Source organism: Haliotis cracherodii, unplaced genomic scaffold (assembly GCF_022045235.1).
Source record: "Haliotis cracherodii isolate W230 unplaced genomic scaffold, xgHalCrac1.p SCAF_14, whole genome shotgun sequence".
In the NCBI taxonomy this organism is placed as follows: domain Eukaryota; kingdom Metazoa; phylum Mollusca; class Gastropoda; order Lepetellida; family Haliotidae; genus Haliotis; species Haliotis cracherodii.
The window spans coordinates 21,315,627-21,333,428 of record NW_027266269.1 but is presented as its reverse complement, the minus strand read 5'-3'; the positions used below and the strand labels follow the sequence as shown (position 1 = coordinate 21,333,428).

At 37.7% G+C, this 17,802-nt stretch overlaps 1 protein-coding gene across 1 annotated transcript in view; it reads left to right on the top strand.

Annotated features, from left to right (window-relative positions):
* Positions 1-9,718, top strand: part of LOC139461096 (MYCBP-associated protein-like) — a 55,724-nt gene extending 46,006 nt beyond the window's left edge. The window contains exons 21-24 of the mRNA XM_071242624.1: positions 1,744-1,847; positions 4,643-4,663; positions 7,780-7,959; positions 9,143-9,718. Coding sequence (XP_071098725.1) covers positions 1,744-1,847; positions 4,643-4,663; positions 7,780-7,959; positions 9,143-9,238 — 401 coding nt within the window. The 3' untranslated portion in view covers positions 9,239-9,718. The remainder of the gene's footprint in view (positions 1-1,743; positions 1,848-4,642; positions 4,664-7,779; positions 7,960-9,142) is intronic.
* The last annotated feature ends 8,084 nt before the right edge of the window (positions 9,719-17,802 follow it).

Sequence of the window (17,802 nt, the reverse complement as noted above, 5' to 3'; positions counted from 1 at the left end):
CGCTAAATTCTAGTTTATGAAATTATGTGATTCATAATTATTATGTGCATTTTCCTTACCCAAGTTTTGCTTGTCTAATACTTTGAGTTTGTAATGCTCCAGCTAGTGTGTGCAATTAACCTACACCTAACAATGTTAACTATTGAAGCTCTTTGGGTCAAGCTGTGATCCTTCTCTACTATTGTACTGATCTTTGAATGTCCAACTGTTTCCTCCTTTGTACCCAAGTCAATTTTTTACTGTTTTTATTTTATTCTGCAGACAAAAATAACTTGGATTGAATGTAACACTGAAAGAGTCTCACAGTTGAGGAATGCAAGATGTAGAGGTGTAACGATGCGGTGGAATTGGGATATGATACTATTTTGATACTATTAGTGTGATACAATTCATATCCGAGTACTTTTTTTGCCAATCTCATTAAAATCAGATCTTAGTTCTCGCTACCGCAAAACAAAGATCTGAGGACATCCCATTACGTGGTCACGTCAGACCGACCTTGCGCAAACTTTGACCGACCAATGGAAGGCAGCTTTCTCGTGCTTTACGGCACTATTTTCAAATTGGCGACAATGCTTCGAAACATATTTTGACAAATTCTCGATTAAAAATTTGAAACCTGAACAAAAGAACATTCTTGGATGGCAAATAGATGGTCTAGATTGTATGGATTCAGTTGTTAAACCCGTAACTATTGTTCGGAACACCCTGTGTAAAGGTTTTCGAGGATGCATGATTAGAAATCATATTCCTGTCACTTTCATGATCTCGTAAGCAACGCTCTGATTGGTCGGATGAAAGGTCGTTCTGACGGGACCTCTACTGGGATGTCCTCAGATCTTTGTTTAGCAGTAGCTAGAACTGAGGTCTGATTTTAATGAGATTGCTTTTTTTGGCATAAGTTGATATTCTTTTGCAAGTTAATCACAACCCTGAATTATTTGTTTTAACTTCAGAGATTGAAGATGGGATATTGTAGGACAGAAACATATAGGCTAGAGGGCACTGTAGGGCACTGTGAAGGTCATGCTATTTATAGCCAACCGGCATATACGAGAGAATCTGCATAGGCTGGTTGTTGAACAGTTTTGTATAGCATTTTGATGTGTCGTTATCAACATGTTAAAAACATCTCCAGTATAACTTGTAATGTATTGTTCCATATGTATCGTGATACAGGGGTTGTAAATCTATGTATCATATCATGAACCTCGTCTTGGGATACAATACTGTACGTATCACTGTATCGTTACACATTTAGCAATATGACACTTGACATGCGGTGTCGTTACCGTCCATGAAAGATGATCAATGCAATTCAGGATACAACTTGTGAATCAGATTCTGATGTAAGGGAAATTAAGCCGGTTCTTACAAAGCATTGATGAAGCTGTCCTCTAGTTGAACAAATCTGACACAATGGTGCCTGACTGTTATTTGTATGAAAATACATGTAATACATCGTAATATTATTTTCTTAGTTCTAGATGCTTTTCATAACATAGAGTTGTTTTGTTGGAATGGAATTAAATGAATATTTTACAATTCTGTAATTTTTCACATTTTTAATATTTGCACGATACATTTTAATTGCTTACTATTTTATTTGGCCCTTTGAGCATGTCTTTGCCATGTATTGCTGATTTGCATGTCAATGTCAATATGGTTCTTCCTTACCATCTGATGGCACTGTAGAGTTGTCTCCCTTTGACCATGGTGTCTAACCTATTGAGCACTGTGCAGGTGACAGTCGGAGGGGAAAGACGGCAGACAAGTCAAAAGCTGATGGGAAAGATAAGAAAGGAACACCAGGGAAAGACCCCAAGGCTGCCAAAAGCGGGAAAGAGGTAAGGAGTCTTACAAACATTACAGGAAGTACATTACATGATGGTACAATATGAGACTCACCATCTCCAGGGTATTGTCCCTTTTTCTACCCTCAGGGCTGTGGGGTGGCCTAGTGGTTACATCGAATACTTGTCAGCATAAACCTACCTTGCTCACTCACTCACCCATACATCCACTCACTCACTCATTGACACACTCACTCACCCATCAACCCACTCATTTTTACCCCAAACACTGTCTCACCCACCCATACATCCACTCACTCACTCATTGATACACTCACTCACTCACCCACTCATTTTTACCCCAAACACTGTCTCACCCACCCATACATCCACTCACTCACTCACTGACTCACTCACTGACACACTCACTCACCTATCAACCCACTCATTTTGACCCCAAACACTGTCTCCCCCACCCATACATCCACTCACTCACTCATTGACACACTCACTCACCCATCAACCCACTCATTTTTACCCCAAACACTGTCTCACCCACCCATACATCCACTCACTCACTCATTGACACACTCACTCACCCATCAACCCACTCATTTTTACCCCAAACACTGTCTCACCCACCCATACATCCACTCACTCACTCATTGACACACTCACTCACCCATCAACCCACTCATTTTTACCCCAAACACTGTCTCACCCACCCATACATCCACTCACTCACTCATTGACACACTCACTCACCCATCAACCCACTCATTTTTACCCCAAACACTGTCTCACCCACCCATACAACCACTCACTCACTCATTGACACACTCACTCACCCATCAACCCACTCATTTTTACCCCAAACACTGTCTCACCCACCCATACATCCACTCACTCACTCATTGACACACTCACTCACCCATCAACCCACTCATTTTTACCCAAAACACTGTCTCACCCACCCATTCACCCACTCACTCACTCACCCAGAACAGGGTGGTGGGGCAGCCTAGTGGGTTAAGCGTTTGCTTGTCACACAGAAGACCTGGGTTCGATTCGATTCCGCACATGGGAACAATGGGTGAAGCCCATTTCTGGTGTCCCCTGCCATGATATTGCTGGAATATTACTATAAGCAGCGTAAAACCATACTCACTCATTTAGAACACCCACTCACTCAATCACTCACTCACTCACATTTTGGGGTTCCCTAATCTAAGGACAAGCCTTGTTACCAGCTCCCTCAATTGGTTGTTAGCGTTGTTCGCCAAAGTAGGTGACGATAGATAGAACATTCATTCCTTATCACCTAGTTTTCTATTTAACATGCCATGAGGGGTACATGAAATATCCCTGTGACAAGAAAAACAACCATTTTGACTCTAGCCTCATCAGTGTATCCTCCTCCTCTAGAACGTGACAACATTGTCAAGGCCTTGTCATCCTCGATTATCTAGTGTTAATTAATATCTCCATTCTATTTGTCAAAATACCATAGAGCCATTTGCTACCAGCTTCATTTCAGAACAGACACCCCATCTTCTTCTCTCAAAATACCAACTGCAGAATTTATGTTGCTAGTGAGGTTGAAATCAACAACCAATCAAAATGTTTATTCTGTACATGAGTTCGGCATGATCAACATTCAAAATCGCTATTTCATCCAAGCGTGCGCTTGATATGTTGGCTCAAGTCCGAAGACTGTTATAAACTATTTTATGCTGCAATATTCCTGGTGTATTTCAGCCAAGTTTTGATGCTGTTGTCACTTGTTTTAACCATGAAATTACAGTGTAACTTGAATGATTGTTTATTCTACCAAGACACAAAATGAAGCTATGGTAGTGAATAGGGTAGTCTGTCTCCCAGACCCTTGAGAATTTTTTCAAAAAGGAGTCCAACTCAAGTCCAGAATGATTTGGCAAGTCTAGATTGCCTCAGCTCTGAAATTAAGGGCTCCATTTGGATTATTTTTTTTATTTTGTAGATATATGTTTTTAAAGATAATTTATTTCTGGGATTAAATTAGTCTCGAGAATGGGTACTACCTTGATTTATAAAACTGGGGGACAAGGGGACCCTGATGGGTCCTTACCGGAAATATGAGGATCTTGTAAAGTAATGACATGGTGTTGTTAACTGAACTGTAAGATTACAGGGCCAATATTTTTCTCGTCAAGAAATTGGTACAATTAATTTCAGCACAATATAGCTTATCTGTGTCTTTTCTGTACATTTGTGCATAGTGGCCGCACATTTCTGTGTTGTTTAAAACTCAGCTATAGATCGATTATACTAGAAATTTGGCTGGGACGATACACCAACTGTGCGATCTGATACGTAGCGCAATACCTTGCTCGCGATCCAATAAGTATCATGTTACTTGCAGTGCTCTTATCTGTGGTTTTTAAGCCATCTTTTTCATAGACAGGATGGCTAAATACCTGGCACACTGACGATTTACAGTTGGCAGTGTCAAGTATGGCACAATGGATGATAATATTTACATTTTCACTTTATTTAATATTATTTTCACTAGTTATAAGTGTTTGATGTAACATTTATTGAAGAATACATTTAAGGTAAGAATCAATACTTTTTACTTATTGTGTGACTGTGATCGATGCTTGTATCGAGAAGTGAATAATCGTGATCCACCGATGCATTGTCCTACTACTAACTACAATGGAGATGTGGTACACTGGATAACCGAGGATGACAATTGGTTTGCGACCCCAGTTCATTAAATCGCCCCTATGACAAAATAACAAGCTACTAAAATCATTTACGTATTCCTATATTACATAAAATACATATTGTAACTGTATTAATTTCAGGGAGAGAATGAAAACCTATCGGTGATTGTTTTATGCCTCTAAATGTTTTTGTTTGTACTGGTAGTCATAGTAACATTTCCATGATTTATGCGGTATACAACCCGTTTTGGGAATAGTCCGTAATCAGAAGCAAGACTTCTTGTTTAGTCCACGTTTTCAATTGTATTTTTTTTAAATTTTATATTATCTTTCATAAGATATTACTTTTAAAATATCGTACATTTATGGTTTTTTAAAGAATGTTTTAGTTCATTTTAAATACTCAAGTTCAGAGCGAGCGAGTTAAAATTTATTGTCACATGGGCATTATTTCAGCCATATTGAGATCAAGTTCAGGTGTATAATTTTGAGTCATTGATCCTGATTAAATAGAAAGAGATTATTTATAGAAATATAAACTTTAGTAGTTTATTTAAAATAATTAAGTGAAATTTGGAGTTCATAAATTTTTGAATTGGCAAAAGAGGAAACTTTCTTTTCTTTGATAAGAAATTATGTATTTAACTTATATTTCTTGTAGTTTATTTTTAATTAAGTTCAAAATGTTTCATTTTGACTCCATGATCCTTCATAAGGGATTTTCATAAATATTGTATTTTCTTTCAAATCATATTTTTTTTAGTTCAGATTTTCATTTGAGATATTTTTCCTTCAATTTGATTGTATAAACTCTGACAGGGTGTGATTTCCCATTGACGAAACTGCACCAGAAATTAGCTTATGCAGATAAAGTTTATAAGCAGACTGCACTGAGTGCAGTTGATAAAATATTTCCACAAAAAGACTGACAAATATCTCGCTTCAAATTTATGCCATGTACACAAGAGCTAAACATATTGCAATAAAACTATTTTCATTTTGCACGATGTTCGTGTTTACAACCTGTTTACGTACACTACCGATCGCCAATCTTCGCTATATACATGTTAAGTTTCCAATGCTGCAGCAGTTTATCTGCTGTGCAAGTCAGTTGGTACTGCAGCCTGCACTAGATGCAGTGGAGAGAAAATACGAAATCACATCCTGTCTGTAGTATGATTTGAAGTAGAATTGGCCTAAGTGTGGAAACGTGCCATTTGGTATGACAAGTTAGGCATAAAAGATTATAATTGCTCTTACAGTGAAGTTTGTAGATTGCTTTTTGCTTCTTTTTTGTGTGTATTGTGTTGCACAGAGCAGGCTTCCATCCACATTAAAAGAATATTTCACAACGTAGCAGTACGTCTTAGATTTTGTACAAAATTTGAAAATGACATACACTCTCATACTTCTCACTCACATTCACTCTGGTAATACACATCAGAACGTCTTAGACGTACTTAAGGCAATGTGCCAGATTAGTTTCAGTGCAAAAACATATTTGTGTTTATGTTGGGTTTTTTTTTAAATAATCAAAAATATATTTGTGTTTGTTGCCAGTTGAAAGATTGAGTAGGTACTTTTGAGAAGCTGTAAATGTTCATGCAGACACTCTTAGAATCGTTTTTCTTAACAAAACATTTTTTTTTTTAATTCCCCATCCACATTCAGCAGCATAGGTATCGTCTTTTGTACAATTTAGTTTTTATGTTTCGTATCCTTTTCTTCTTTTTCCTGGTGGTGGGGTGTGTGAGTAGTGGCCTTCCTTGTCGGGATGAACCAAAAATCACCACTACAAAATTTTGTTTTCTTGTTATAAAGTCTGATTGGGAAATATTTTCAAGAATGAGTAACATCAGCATGGATATAAGGCCAGCTTGTCGGTCAGTGGTGAGAATTTGAATTATTTTTTATGTCTTTAGCCTTGCCAGCGACATGAACACACTGTTTAAAACTGCCTGGGATTCTGCCCTCAAGGATCTATTTTGTAGAAGGATCAAAGCTTGGTTTGGTGTGCAGAAACTTAATATGTAGGGTTTCAATCGATCACAGAAAGTTGTAAAATACAAATTATTGTTAAATATCTTAGGAAGTTTCGAACAATTCTTGTTTCTGATCGAATATGATGTAAAATGTATGTCTATGTGTTTATTTTAAGTTGTGTTTACTCCACTTGACATTAATATATACGTCTCCATTTGTGATAGGGATGTTCTTATCTTCCCATGATACACCAAACAGACTCCTATGTCAAGTGTGTATTTAATAGAATGACATCTGATTATCCCTATTATAACTTGAGTAGTATACATTATTTGCTTACATACTGCTTATCAATCATTTCATTTTCTTGGCTGTGGAGAGCTTTTATAGTGAAGACTACATGCTTTTGTTTTAAATGCATTTCTGTATATATTTTGTTTAGGTTGTACTTTGCTCGAAACACAGCTTTTTTTATATCATAGGAAATCCATGGTTACAAAATCACCAAAATTCTTTTTACTGATACAAAATCTCTAGTACATCAGTGCCAAAAATCCAGTATTTTGGCTGTCATTGCACTATAAAATTCAATTGAAAATCTTCACTATACATAACCAGTTGGGATACTCATAGTATCTCCCTTCCTAACGTATGAGCTATTCAATATACGTTGGTTTTGATTCCGTCTCTATCGGTGACAAGGGAGCTGGGTTGCAAGTGGTGAAGTGGTGTAAGCCTCTACAATTAACTTTGCATAGTTGCGTCCCTTGGCTGTGTCGGGATCTGCCAGTCTTGGGTTTGAATCCCACATTTAAATGTTTATGTGTCAAAATCTGCCAGTCTTGGGTTTGAATCCCACATTTGCCATGTTTACGTGTCAGGATCAGCCAGTCTTGGGTTTGAATCCCACATTTGCATGTTTATGACCTGTGTCCTGTCAGCACCATATCCATGCTACCACAACACTGACTGGTGTAAATTTAGGTTCTATGCCAAGATTATGATGATGTGCAATGATACAACTCTCTCACTCAAGAAAAGGTCGAATGAGAGAGTGTACGAAATTATGTTTTAAACATCAATTATTTTATAAATGGTATTGTACTATAGTGAGTAATAACCTCATGTGATTTCGTTTCGTAAATATCAAATGTTAGGAATAACCAATATGTATTATGCTCACCGAAGGATTACATAACACAATCTGTATTCCTAATATATGATATTTACGATACGGAAACACACTCAGGTAATAAAATTAATGTCTCATGCCAAGTACCTTTTGTTTGTCACAGACACCCAAGCCAGATCCAAAGAAGGCACCACCAGGTCCTAAGAAACCTCCCAGTCGAGGCCCAGTAGCTACCCCGGGTCCTGTGGAGAGGGCGGCCACACCCGTCAGTACCCCATCCAGCCCCACCCCATATGCAGATCCAGTGCTGGAGCAGAAGTACAGGGAAAAACTCTACTGTCAGGTATGGTCATTGTCAGTCTCGGGAAACAACTTCTAGACCATTCTGGAAGTAATATTTAGGTGTGCCAAGGCCCTTATACTCAGACTGAAAATTTACATAACCCTCTGTGTTTTCTTATGTATTACAGACTTTTTATAGAAAACTGCAGTGTAGAAGGGTCATATAACTGCCCAGTGACTATAATTGAACAGGCTTTAGTCTCAACGACGTTTGGACGAAGTTTGGACTCTCCCCCTTGATCTCTGAATACAAATTTAGAGCCTGTGGTAATGACATGTCAATAACTGTAGATTTCAGGGCAAGTTTGGAACTGCTTGCTGAATTATGGTGCAAATTTGGAGTGAATCGTATCCATTGTTTAACATTTGAGCTGATTAATATGTATTGGATGGCCATATTCGCTTCTACTGAGTCTGAAACTTGGGTCTAAGCTTTCAATGTCTGTCCTCTGATGTCTCCCAACTGCAGACACCCCATTTGGGACCAGCCTGAAAATATCCCCAATACCCCATTCCTCCCATCAGAGCTGATTAGAATAGGAGCCAGACAATGTTAGCTCTGCTTGAATGTGTTACAATCTCATAAAAATCAGATCTTAGTGCTCGCTACTGATACATCAAGATCAGAGGACAGCTCACATCAGTATGACCTTTTGCAACCTTTGACCGACCAATGAAATGACTGGAAGTCAACATTAGCCAGTCAGAAAGCAGCCTTCTCGAGCTTCATGGTGCTAGTTTCAAAATGGAGACTTCCATTCAAGACTATTCTTTCAAATATATTTAGACTTTTTCTCGTAAGCGACTCTCATGTTGGCCCTATGAAAGATCATTCTGATGTGACCTGTAATAGGATATCCTCATATCTTGTGTAGCAGTAGCTAGCATTAAGTTATGATTTTAATGCGATTTTATGTGTTATTATGTCCCTTTGGAATGAATCGTTGCTTATGCTATCAATGTTTGCGACCTGACAAGATCCATGTTGGTTGATGCATGTCATCGTATCCCAATTGTGTGGATCGATGCTCATTGGATTGTATTGTCCAGACTCGATTATTTACAGATCGACCCCCCATCATATAGCTGGAATATTGCTGATTAACAAAAATCAATGTTTGCATGTCTTAGATTGCTGACTGTTTGACAGGCAGTTATGATGAGTTGTCTCCCTTGTGTTCCAGGCCTACACAGTCATTGGTGAAGCCATTGACAGGATGGACCAGGCTTTTGCTGATATGCTGAAAAACAACACGCTTGACCGACTACGACCAGTATAACACACAGCATGCACCTGTATAATATTTCTTCATTAGGCTTGAATTTCATCTATTCGGAGGATTGATTGTGAAAACGTTTTACCATCCAAATTATACTATTCTGACGGGTAGGTAACATGACCCCAAAAAATTAAATTAACAAGTGTCAACTGGAAAAACATCAAATATATTATATCATGAATTTTCATTTGTGCTAAAATTCAAAGGAAATAAGGATTTGCGATGCATTACGAGACTTGGAATGAAACAACGTAATGTATGCTACACAATCACTACACCCACTGGTAAAACTGAGCCTAATGTAGACAAAGAACACTGTGATAATGAAAAGTCAAGAATGTGATTTTGATTATATTGTATAGTTAATTTTTATACATATATGTACATGAAATAAGCTTAAAATATAAAATGAATATATTAATTTATGTTTGTGTAATTGATTTATTTTCTCTCTGATACTCAACTAAACTTCTTTGTTTAGATATCTAAGCTTGACTATTTTATGAATGGTCCCTTTTGATTTAAGATATATTTGACCAGTTCTAAGATTTCAAGATTTTTTGTTGATTCTGATTGAAATGTGTTAAAACATTCATTGTTTTTGACTGTAAACATCTATAATCATGATAATACATTTTGATGTTTGATAATTATAATTACAATTATGCATGTTATGATTTTTGTTTTCAGGAAAGTATTTTTATTGTCTGTTTGATTATGAATCTGGCAACAATTTCGCAAACTACATGTATGTTGAAAAGTAAAGCAATATTATGCCAAATTTCTGTTGTTGTTGTGATGTACTATGAAAGGTAGCCTTGCTCCTAGGCTGCACTGAATGACAAGTCCATGGAGTGAGTGAGTTGGGTTTAACGCCGCTTTTAACAGTATTCCAGTCATGTCACGGCGTGTCAGCTTAATGTGGGAGGAAACCCCCAAGTGATGCAGGTTTCAGACACTTACCACTTCGGTGAAACCCACGAGCACGGGTATGGTGCTGACAAACCTAGAAACATAATCGGGGCGAACCGGGATTCGAACCCACAATCATAGGTTTCGGGCGTGCCCAAGGGACGCAACTCTGCACAGCAAATTGCAGCGCCTTAGACGACTGGGCCACCCGTGCCCCCCTACACTGGTTAGGAACAGTTTAAATGTTCAATATCAGATACATATATGTGAATTGGGGATTAGTGATGTCATTTGATTATGACTTCATTGTAACCGATGATGTCACAGTGGTCTGGAAAGCATTGTGAAGCAATGTCATTGCAGCAATATCTCCTGGGAAATATAGCTTGATCTTACTCAAGCGATATTTCCTGTGGATGTCATTTTTTTATGATAATAGATGTTTTCCATTCCATATTCCTGTTTTGCATGCTCATGACGGAGCTTAAAGCATGATGCATTGTTGTTTATATTCTGTTAAATTTATGGAGACTACATTAAATTACCAGATGCCTGTTAACTTGGCAATATATCCCTGCTGTCGTAAGTTGAAAATAGCATTAATGGTACTGTATGTCAACTGTGCTGGTCTCCGATTACAAACATATATCATATGTAGCAGGTCAATATGACCCTTAGCAACCTCTCATGCAATGCAGCATGGCAGTAATTCTTCAAACTTTGGCCATTATCACAGATTACAAATAAATAAAAATACTTAGACTAAAATTTGAAGCAGAAACACAAGAACATATGTTTGGAACTTGTAAAAAGATGCAATCGCTCATGTAAATTGGTGTACATCTTTCGTTTGTTTGTCCATGCTATCAGTTTGTTTGTTGTTTAACGCCACTCAGCAATATGACAGCAGTCTGTGAATAATCGAGTCTGGACCAGACAATACAGTGATTGATATCATGCAATTGGGAAATGATGACATGCATCAAACAAGTCAGCAAGCCTGACCACCCGATCCCTTTAGTTGCCTCTTACGACAAGCACAGTCACCTCTTACTGAAGATAATTCACACCCGGATCTTCACAGGTCACCACATCAGTCAAACAGCACCAAACATGAAAGGAGGATCAAACAAATTTCATATAGGATTACCATACTGTAACACACACCTAACAAACAAATCTGTAATCCTATTAATCTAGAGGTAAGACTAATTTCTCCACTGAGTGAACTGTTCCATTATAGCTGTGGGTATTGCCCTAATTAACCTTCAACTCCACTGTCTAACAACTGGCTGTCTTACAAATGGGAATAACCTCTATTCTAACCCAGTTTGGTATATATCTGAAACTGATAATCTTTCAGATCTGAATTGTATATTATTTATTCTTGGCCTAGCAAAGGTATACTACTAAATCACTTGTTTTCTATTACTGAATGCAATGTACAATCCCAGTTGAATTTCAACCATTTATAAACACTATCAGACTTCCATATGGAATTGATTAATACATTAGTGGTGAAGAGTGAGTGAGTGAGTGAGTTGGGTTTTACGCCGCTTTTAACAGTATTCCAGTTATATCACAGCGTGTCAGCTTAATGTGGGAGGAAAGTCGAAGTGATGCAAGTCTTAGGTGTTTACCACTTCGGTGAAACCCACTAGCACGAGTGTGGTGCTGACAAACCTGGAAACATAATTGTTGAGAACCGGGATTCGAACCCACAATCATAGGTTTCTCGCGTGCCCAAGGAACGCAACTCTGCACAACAAATCACGGCGCCTTAGACGATTGGGCCACTCGTGCCCCCATAAGTGGTGAAGATATACTCTGTACAGGTGAGGTGAGGTGAAATGGGGTTTAACGTCGCGTCCAAGATTATTGCACTTATATAGCGACATTACTCTGTACAGATTAACAGGCTGCAGTATCAGCCTTATTGATTTCTGTTTCTGTTTGTTCTATCACCTGTAATTAAGTTCTGTACACATACTTGGGTTATCAGTGGTTTTGACCCATGGGGATTCTGGGTAGGAAACGGTCACCAAGCAACCTATTCTGGCCAGAACTTGATGCAACTTAATGGATTAATTGGACAGGTTTGATGACTTTGTCGATGGTATACCCTGCGACGCCGTGGATCATTGCTCATACTATCAATCACTGGTTATTGGCTTCGATTCCCCACATGGATACAAAGTGTGACGCCCATTTCCTCGTGTCCCCTGCCGTGATATTGCTGGGATTTTGCCAAAAGCAGTGTAAAACCATACTCACTCACTCACTCACTGGTTAGACTGTTCTTTACTTTATCAGGTCGCCCTTCAAAAGTTTGAATATTGCGGAGTGCTGCCATATGCAACAAGTGTAACAAGCGACAAATCATTCATTATTTTCTTTGTCTAAGATGCTGCAATTCACTGTGCAGAGTTGTGTCCCTTAGGTATGCCAGGAACCTATGATCAGCGTTCGAATCCTGGTTAGTCATGATTATTTTCTTGGTTTGTCAGCACAATACTCATACTGGTTGGTTTCACCAGAACTGTAAATGCCCAAGATCTGCCTCACCTAAGGCATGTGTCCACCGCTTATATCAATCTTCGAGGAATCGAACCTGGGACTTCCGCCTGAAGAGCAAACGCTTTAACCACTTGGCTACCCAACCGCCCCATCACGTAAAGTAAAGAACAGCTGACTATGATATGGCATCTTTTATAAGAGGACATTCATTAAATGATGTTTCGATGTACATTTACCATCTAATGTTTAGGTTTCAAATGTGTTAGAACGGCTACGTAACATAAGACGGCTTCTCTAAACAGTGCCGTGTTGCTATAATTCGTACACCTCACCTCTGTAGCGCTGAATGAATGAAGCAGCACTCTTAGGACAACTGTGTCAGGGAGGGAAGCTTGCCAGTACTTCAGTTGCATGGTAAATAGATTCAGGCAAAAACACACCATCCCCGACCTCTTGCAAGATGCCGCAACACGGCAACATCGCAGCCATGCTGTGTGAAAAGTGAATACCTAAACTGTGAACGCCTATTAGGGCCCACTTTCGCCCCTTTACCTTACATAATATAACCGTTTCATTTTTTGTGTTTTTGTTTATTGTTTAACGCCGGACCCCTGCAGAAATATGCAGCTATATGAAATAGTAGAGTCTGGACCAGGCAATTCAGTGATTGATGTTATGCGTCACGACCGGTACGAGTGAGTGAGTGAGTGAGTTAAAATTTAACGTCACATCGGCAATATTGCAGCCATATCGTGAGGAGATAAAGTCAAACATTTGATTACAAAGATATTTCAATTTGTAAAATACCTGTCGCCACCAGCATAGGCCAGTTGCTGGGGACCTATTCTACCCCGGAATCCCCACGAGGTAGGTACTGGGGTATTATTTTGAGTCATTGTTATGGTATACGTAGCCAGCAGCTATAAATATATTTCATATCGTGTTTACATTCGTCCCTTTGATTGTGGGTTCGAATCCCAGAATCGTCCTAATAAAATTACTCCCCCAAAAGGTATTCCTACACTAAAATTCCCTGCTCATGGGTTTCACCAAAGCAAATCGATAAACGTCTAACAAGGGTGTATCCAGCATTTTTAAAGGGGAGGGGACCAAATATCAAAATGTAAGACCCCATTACAGTCTGCTTTTCTCCAACATCTAGCTGACACGCCGTGATATTTATAACTGAAATACTGTTCAAAGCCAGCTCACTCACATAAACTGTCAGGCAAAAGAAAACATATATTTGAAAATTGGATTTGACCATAAAATTACAAACGTATTAGGTTGAAAACAGTCGCCGAACCATTGCAAACTTCATGTCCAAAAAACAACCGTGATACCTTATCAAATACATCACAATTTCAACGTTTGTTTCAACGTGGGTATATGCTTTCTTTTGCCAGGCAGTTTATATTGGGTAACCAGTATATATACACAAATATAGCCGTTTACTCACGTTTTCAAGATAGTCATTGGTTGGAACTGCTGAAGTCTGTCAGTGCCTTTACGAAATAATGTTATACACTACAGAAATGTCTTGAAAATTCAGATGAATTTAATGTCCATGAACTGAATTTTCGAGATACGTTTAACTTCTATATGAATGTGTTCAACAAATGTTTATTAAAATAGCTCTACTATTACATTTAAAGAAACCATGGATAAAAAAATGAAAGATAGATCTATGCGTATTGTTGAATCCGATGTAAGTTTCCGTATATGTAACAGCTGTGTGTGAATTACGCGTCGGCAAACACAAAAATACGATTCTGTGCCAATTCCGTCGACTTTCAAATATTGTAAATATACTTTCAGATATTTGTGGATATATTTTAATATTTTAGAATGATAAATACTGTAAGTAGAGTAATTAACGGAACCACTTCTCAATCCACTGTCACGATCCCCACTGCACCAACGGCGACCGATTTACTTACGTCATCAGCTCTGTCAAATATACGCTTAGTGGATGTCATTTCTGTCAGTTTGTTTCCTGATTCTGTGCATGTATTTGAAATTAGACAGATCGTGAAGGTTTTTTAGTCCTGAAATGTACGAGTATGTCAGTGGTTAAACTATAGCGTGTCGACGACAGGGCAGTTGCTTTGGCTTGTGGGACTTTCAGTTTATCGTCTGCCAGTGAGAACGCACGTGCTGCATGATTTTATTGCCGATCAAGTCACGTGTCATTCTTCAGCTCACGCCCTGTGAGTAAGACGCACGATGTTTTAGCAAACATTGTTGACGGATATATCAAATGTGCATGTGATCATTTAACGTCAGAGCTTTTAAAACACACACACAAGCAATATGGGTAAGCATGTCTTTTCAGAATACTGACTCCATTTTGGAGTTACCACATCAGCGCACTCACGTTGTTTACAAACTAGATAATTTCGCCTCAAAATAAAAACAATTGATTCTTTAAACATGAAAAAATGTTCTTCGGATTTCATTTACAAAATGAAGAAGATACGATGATGCCTGTCGTTTAAATGTCAAGGATTTGGTTGTTTTTTTAATGGAAAATATATAAATCCGTTTCGTAGCAGATGTTGTTGATATGTTATAAACTAATATTGAATATCGATTTAAGGTTTTGTCTGAGGCTAAAATACTAAAGTATGACGCTATGCAATTTTTCACAGATATATTGTTGGTTGCATGCTTGGTTTGTTGTTTTACTCCGCACTCAGCAATATTCCAACTATATATGACGGCGGTCTGTAAATAATCGAGTCTGGACCAGACAATCAAGTGATTGGCATCATGAACATCCACGTAATTGGGATCGATGACATTCATCAACCAAGTCAGCTAGCTTGACCACCCGAACCCGCTAGTCGCCTTTTACGGCAAGCACGGGTTTCCGAAAACCTCTTCTACCCCTGATCTTCACGGGGCGACATGTTATAAATAAGTACTGGTGTATTATCATGATCAGCATAACAGAAAACATCATCAGGTGTAACAGCTATGACAAAAAGATCAGATTCCGGAGACACAAATATACAACTCTGACTAAGATGCTATTTGGCCATGGAACTGACGCAATGGTAACCTTCATTTCAAACAATAAACACAAGTAAACATTTCTACATGTTGTTTCCCGGCTTTCTTAAGCGTTTCAGCTAGCACAGTATCCTTATCAGGAGTTGAGTGGTATATTTGTGAATTTAAAGTGAAAACACTTAAACAAGAAAATAGGAAAATCATTTTGGGAACCCAGTAATTGTTTTTCTCACTATATAATTTATTTTCTAATGCTGTAACGGTGTTTTTACATATATAATATAGACTTGTGTTCCAGAATCATAAAATCGCATTTATACACATAAATAAATATATAATAAATATCCAAGTGATTCATTTTCACAAACTGCATCCTTTTATTCACTTATTCAAATAAATATAAATAAGATAAATATGAAAATGGTGAATCTTTGAATTCTCTACATTTTTCTGCATTTTAAATAAAATTCATTTGTAATTTTACTTTTTATATTGATTTACTAAAATACTTTTTGGACAAATTAACATATTTGTTACATCTCTTGTACAAGACTGTTATGCCAGATGTTGCCACGAGCTGTCTGTTTTTTGCCAGTTATATTTTCCTTTATTTAGAGAAGACTTCAGCCTGAACTATTTTTCTTTAACTTTTTGAATAATCGTTTATGAACAGCTGTCTGCCTACTCTGATGTATAGAAAGCTGAAATATGTACCATCGTTTTGTGAATTTGTTTTCTTGGGTAGTGATGAGAGTAAAAACGATCTACGAGGGATTTATTTCTTAATGGGATTATACCACAACAGACCAGACTTATTTTTGGAGGGTTTACAGATTTTTATTATGGCAGAATTGATCGAAAAAAGGCTTTGTACAAGGCGTTTTTTAATCATCTTATACATGTAGTTTGATTTGGACCGGTAAGTGATTAAAAAATACAACCTTGGCCTGCTTTGTCCTTATAATAAATTATAAATATATAAAGTATTATAAATTGCCCCCTCCCCCAATTATATCCCCTATGGCCACTACCTAGTTAACGTGCGATATATACACACGTGCTCCGTCGTTTCTCTGAACACTTTGAACTTTTAAGTAGATTACGAGCTTGCGACGCATACCGACAGTGGAACCAGTTTAGAGATCGGATTGTAACCAAAGTCATCATCATTATTTCAAAGCTTGTAAATTTTGATAATATCCTTGAAGCTGTAAATAAAGTGGATATATCATATAAGAAATAATAAGACTCGTGGTTTATTCTCCTTGAGTGTATCATTGTACGATAAACACCTCATCCCCCGCCCTATATTTCTTATAATACAGCTCCCTTGGTACTAAGGTGAGATTAACATTAATTTCTCTTTGATGTCTTAAAACCAAGCTTTTAAAAAAAATTGGTTAATGCGCCTAAACATGCGACTACTTTCTTCAAATAGGATTGTGAAGAAAAAAGAAATGGGTTGTTTTTATTTAGGGATCGTGAATATATTTTCATGGAACTCCCACAAAACATCCCCACAAATATTCAGGATCCCTAACCATTTCAACGAATTATCGCAAATCGCAAGAAATGAAAACAAGTATTTGAAATTGTTTTTTGGGGTTTTTTTTCGTTTTTAAAATTCGACCTACCGATATGAATTTTGTGCCAAAAATCCTTTAAAAATAATGTTTGGGTCTTATTAGTTCTGGATCAAGACAATTCTCAGGTATATATAAAGCCGAAGTTAATTAAGCGCTGCAGTCCCATGTTTAAGTTATTTATCGCTGATCATGTATTTCTTGGGTGGCGCTGATAAATGAATTAAAAAAGCATACAAAAAATCTTACTTTTATTCCAATCCTGAAATGGGGGCGGGTCTAAGTTTGTTTTTTTGTCCCGAGGGATTGTGTCCTTTATCACCAAGCTGACACCCCGTGATAAAAGTGAGATGCTGTTCACCATTTAAACATAATTGCGCGAAACTTTTTGACATTTAACTATGAAAAGTAAAAGTCTGGGTATTGATGGTCAGAATAAATAAATAATGACAATTGAGACGAGATGGAGAGGTCGGATAATGGCCCCCTTTGGCCTTCTGGAAATGTTAAGTTGTAAAATTCTGGAATTCGTGATTT